The sequence below is a fragment of the Brassica oleracea genome, chromosome C9 (genome assembly GCF_000695525.1).
Source record: "Brassica oleracea var. oleracea cultivar TO1000 chromosome C9, BOL, whole genome shotgun sequence".
Classification (NCBI taxonomy): Eukaryota; Viridiplantae; Streptophyta; class Magnoliopsida; order Brassicales; family Brassicaceae; genus Brassica; species Brassica oleracea.
This window is the reverse complement of record NC_027756.1, coordinates 9340753-9346529: the sequence shown is the minus strand read 5'-3', so window position 1 is coordinate 9346529 and position 5777 is coordinate 9340753. Positions and strand designations below refer to the sequence as shown.

Here is a 5777-nt window from a genome sequence, read left to right as displayed (position 1 = left end):
TATGGATATATGGTTGATTTTCCGTGTAGAACATGATGACTAATTGATGAAGAGAAGATGATCGGTGAGGTGCCAAAGAAGTACGATGTAGTCTCAACCATTCTCAGAGCATGTAATGCCAAATAAGAAAGATATCGAACGTGGCGGACGAGAGGATTCTAGATCTGGATCCTACTTTTTCTGCTACAAATGAACATTATCCAACATGTATTAAAGCATAGTGAAATGGAACTAGGCTACAAATGTGAGGAAGAACATGATGAATTCAAAAGGTGTGATAAAAGAGCCTTGATAGTCATCAATTCGTATCAAGAATCAGGGTTCAGAGTTTAAATCTGGTATCGGTTACATGACAAAGTGAAGATAATATATAGTATCCTGAGATTAGTAAATAGCTGATGCATACGATAAAAGATTTAATTGTGGAGTAAAAAAGATTTTATGTTTAAACAATTTGAACTTTGAAGCAACAAAACATAAGTTGTCTTTAAACTCAACTTAAACTGATTCTGTGAATACACAATGAATAACCATACAATTAAGAACTTAAATTCTTCATAATAGATTATTATAATTTTGTAATCAAGGGATGTTAGGGACCCCTTAACTATGGGCCTAAGTTTGCGGAACAAAGTTCCACTAATTATGAAACCTTTTTTTATTTTTGGTTTTGACATCCTTTAATTTTTTTTTTTTTTAACGCTGAGTAACACATTACATCATCATATAATCTCTAAATCTATTAGATATGATGATCAACTACCTGCAATATATGCGATAATGATGAATAGCTCCACGAATAATGATTCCACGATGAAGCTCTTCCCGAAACACTTGAAACCACGGACGGTTCTGCATGTACGACATCCTCGATGGACAGGCTCTCACCACAACAAGCGACCACAACGAACGGCTCTGCTTACAGTACTCTGGAACCTCCGAAAGCTTCGCATCCTATAATCTGCAAGAAATTGCATAGTCTGGGATTTGAACCCCAGACCTGGGTATAGAAGCCTTTAAACCTTAAACAATAGGCTAAGGTCACGTCCTTTAATTATTACAAGTTAAAAAGACAGGTCTCATCAGAAAAGGGAAAGAAAGAAAAAGAGAGGTCTTAGAATAAAATGCAACCAAGTTTCACAGATAAAAATTCAATCTCTTCTCCTCAACAATGTCGATTAAATGACTTAAATATTCAAACAAAGATAAATTTTTTTAAAGTGTTCCACACTATGTTCCGGTCAATCTATATTAAAAGCATCAAGTGAGACCCAGAAAATTCACGTGAAGATTATCAACAAATAAATAGATTTTGTACGATTCCATAGCGGGAAACTTTATTTATTTAATCTTTGTGGATAAATTGGTGAGCGTACTGTACTATTACTGTCAAAATCTAACGAAGGTTTCTCACGACATAAGAATGTACAAATGCGTGTCTTTTTCGCTAAATACATGGTACCATATTGCATACATCTATTAAGAATGAACTTCCAGAGAAGCATAACATTTTCTAATTGAAGGGCAACTGGGCAAGCTTTATCAATCAATGCATTCCGTCTAAAATAATACGGTGACGAGTCCAGGATGAGTTCGTTTCCTTATAATCTCTATATTCTTCGAACAACTAGGACCAAAGATTTGATTTATTTTCCGAAAGCTGTACCGGAAAAGTATTTCACTAATTTTGGTGAGGTGTTAAGATGAAAATGTGAAAGGAACTTATTGATAGGTAATAATATTTGAATATATTTTCTCTAAAAAGAAGCATGCATTTGTATTTCTATACAATCTGGACAATATGCATATTTGTTTGAATTCATAGATGTCATTGGAGAAATCATTTTAGGTTGGTAACGTTGAAGAAGTGGAAGCTAAAAAAAAATTAATTAATCCGTTCACTTTAGTTTATATCATTAATCAATGATATAATCTTATATTAAATAATTATCAGAGAGGTTACCCTTAAGTGCATTTTATGGAATGATCATACGAAATGACAAATTTGCTTACACCGCAAAGAAAATGGTGCGGTAATTGTCAGGCGTTCATGGGGTCTCCTTTTCTATGGTGAATATTTTAGCCATATTTGTTTATGCTTGCTCACACTCAATACCTGAAAATAGGATGTTTTAGTAATTGTTTGTGGAATATACAAATACGGTCACCTTTCATAACTAAAGAAGGAAAAAACGTCTATAGAGTTTTCAAATAAAATTTTAACAAATCAAAGAAGCAAACAATGTTAAAAAAGTTTTCAAATGACATTTCAACAAAAATTTGCAATGGTGCCTTAAATAAAGTGGACTGGGACCTTTGAGAAACGAGTCTAATGAATAATGAGAGGACGACACCTAGGTATGATTATGTTTTGGCAGCATAATTTGTCTGGGAATTAGTAGGTAGACTTTTTATCTTACAAAATATTTAATTGGCCACAAGCATGTGGACATACCTGATTGTCTTTGTCACATGGAATAAGTCCAAATAACTGTTGACAAAAAAAAAGTCCAAATAACTAATTGGAAACTCTAAATGTTCATATATTCAAAGTACAATAATAAACACTCTAAAAACAAATCTCGTACAAGACAATAATCATACATGTGTTTCTTCAATACATCAAGACCTTGAATGTTCATCATAATAAATTAGTAACAACATCTCCAGATAATATAGATCTTTGTTTACTCATGTCCTAAAAGGCTTCATTTAGCTGTTTGATTTTCTCTTGAGCACAATGACCCAAGTGACGGCTTCAAAGAGCAAAGCTATGCCTCCAAGGCTCGCGATCACTGCAATGTAAGCAGTCTTGTATGTGTCTTGTGGGTTCAAGATGCTAAGACCTTTGAATACATTAATGATCCCGAGGGTGAGGATGGAATAGCCGACTCCATGGTGGTAGATATTCCAATATAATCTATATTTGTGGTCTTTCTTTGGCCTTAGCAACATCGCAAACATCTAAATGATGACAGAAAAGACAAGAAAGTACTCTCAAGCTCAAGAAACATAGTCAAAAGCAAATGGTAAACATAGGTTAGAGTTAAGTTAAAAGGAAGTGATGGTTTTAACAACTTTAGTGATTGATATGAAGAAGAGCTTTTTTCAACTTTTCGAAACATGTCTCGGAACAATAAATAACTTTAAAGGGTAAGAAACAGGGCCTTTTGTAATTTACCTGAATGGTGGCGAGGGAGAAGAGGGCGATGCCGATGTTACCGTGGCTGGCAAAACGAACACCTTCGGACTCGTGGCCGAGCTTGAGCCCGGTGGCCCAACCAGCAACGCCAATGACGTAAGCAGAGAACTGACAAGACACGTGGATGTAAAACCAAGCAGGATCTGCGGATTCAAATATCCTCATGTACCTGGCTACTATTGCTCCGACCGGAAACAGAATCCCCCAACTCACGGCGTTTAATATCCCATGAATCTGCACAAATTTAGCTTCAGTTTTGTTTTGTTTTGTTTTTATTTAATTTATTTAATACAGAAACTCACATTTCTCTTCTTGACTCTAGAATCTCCCTCGCCTCCGCCCCCGCCGCCGTTGTTATTGCCGCTTAAATCAAGAGGTCCTTTAGAATAAAGATTCGCCGTGTCGAAGTCGTGCTTCGCTATCATCCCCTTGGGACTCACTCCAGGACCGACTTGCCAAACCTGATTCACCTTTCCCTTCGCAGCCAAATCAGACGGAACTTTAATCCTCGCGAAGATTCTCAGCGTCCCTCCTCCGTCTCCGGACACCTCCTCTGCTTTCATGTCCCAAACGTCGAACGCTAGCTTCGACGGAATAATCGTGCTGTAAGAGCTAATGTTTAGCGTCTTCACGACGGCAACGCCTTTACTTGGGTCCTTGTAGGCCACTAAGGTTTGAGCTCCAGCCATGCCGGTGGCTTGTGGATTTATTGCCCAAGCAATCCATCCTCCAGGCTTCGACGGCGGAGCGGAAAAGACGACGGCGAGGGTTGTGTTTGGTTCGTCGTATGAGTAGTGGAGGAAGGCTTTGAGTTGAGGGAGGTCTAGGCAATGAGGGTAGGTCTTGTCGCCGGAGAATGTCTGTGACTTGCATGTTTGTTGTGAGACAGACGGTGAGATTAGCAGAGCCCAGAAAAAGAAGGAGAGAGAGATTCCGACGGAAGAAGAAGCTGCCATCTTTTGATGGGTTGTTCTAACCGTAATAAAGCTTTTTGAGGGAATAAATAGACAAAACTAGCATGTGTTTTTTTTTTGGTCAAAAAACTAGCATGTGTTTAGGTGTTTATTTTACAGATATTAGATTCTTTTCAGTTTTAGTATTTGCTTTTTGAAAATATAACAAAACAATGTTTGATTCTAGAAAGAAATTGTTCTGATATACATTACAATAAACAATGATTTTATTCTAAATGCATAAAATAAATATCTTTAGTTTCTTTACCGATTTGATATAAATATATATTAGACAAGATATTATTCTCAAAAGTATCATCAGATCACATAACTGTATATACTATTCCTAGTATGTTCTTAAGTTAGACTGCAACTCGATTGTCAGTTTTTGGAATGATATAACAGGGGAGATTGGTTAGGCTTTATCTCTTTACTTTAACTTTATCTATATTATTAAAATTGAAGTACATTTTAGATTTGTTTGTAAACAAGAATAGCACTATACATCTATATTGTTTGGAAACATGGATAACATTTAAAAAAAAATATGGCCTTTTAGCAATATAAAAAACTCGATTTGTAATTAATATTTCATCAAATATATTCAGTTACCATAACTCAAATACACGTAATAAATCTCACTTTTAAATATGGAAAAAATAAAAGAATAACTAATAAATAGATTTTGACAAATATATGATACATCTGCAATGTAAATTTATAAAAAAAATTATAAAACACTTAAAACGGAAACAAATATAAATTTATAAAACAAAAAATTTAATACCACAATTCAATTGCACTACAAAATGGTGAGGCATCTAAAATATAAAATATTCACATGAAAACTATAACAAAGGTCTCGGGTAGGATCCAAACTCAAACAAAGACCAGAGGATCCAAAAGAAATACCTATTAGGTAATTTTCTCTGAACCCAAACCCAAACTAAACCTATGTTTTGAATCGATTTCGGTTTGGTCTTTGGTCTTGATTAAATATCCAGGTCTAAGAGAAAATTATATAAAATGTACATATAAAATATTAAATAGACTACTTATAGAATATATAATTTTCAAAAATTCTCTTGCTCAATATAATATGACTTTATATTATAATATAATCTCAGAAAACCCGCGTTTTCGAAGCGCGGATCAAAATCTAGTTTACTTTTAAATCACTAAACTTTACCAATCATGTTGTATCTTTATTTTTAATAGTTAAAACATAAATCAAGTTTTTATAAACTCTTACCAATCATGTTTTGACTTTATTTTTAAAGCTACAACAAAAAATGTAAAGCAAAATTCTTTTTAATGTATTTTAGGTAAAAAACCGAAAGTTTTCTTTTATAGGCTGTAGAATTTGTGAAATTAAAAAAATATCTATAATATCAAATAAATTAGATAATCAGAATTAAAAACATCTATAAATATTTAATTCCATTTTGGGTGTTGTAAAAATTATTGAAATATTTTAAATAAAATATATACTATTTACATATCACATTTTAAATAACAATAAACTTTGAGAATTTATAAAAAGTAGGGCTTTTTGCAAAATTGACCTACAACTTAAAGTCAAACACAAAACTAACCTCTTTTTTTTTTTGAAAATTGGTTTT

The 5777-nt window shown here is 33.8% G+C and overlaps 1 protein-coding gene across 1 annotated transcript; it reads right to left on the bottom strand.

Moving 5' to 3' along the window:
• Positions 1-2522: 2522 nt before the first annotated feature.
• On the bottom strand, positions 2523-4232 carry LOC106315752 (cytochrome b561 and DOMON domain-containing protein At3g25290). The gene is made up of 3 exons (XM_013753570.1): positions 3505-4232; positions 3182-3436; positions 2523-2964 (listed from the first exon to the last, which is right to left on the bottom strand). Exons 1-3 carry the CDS (start codon positions 4156-4158, stop codon positions 2713-2715), a joined length of 1161 nt encoding a protein of 386 aa, XP_013609024.1. The 5' UTR covers positions 4159-4232; the 3' UTR covers positions 2523-2712.
• Between the last annotated feature and the right edge of the window lie 1545 nt (positions 4233-5777).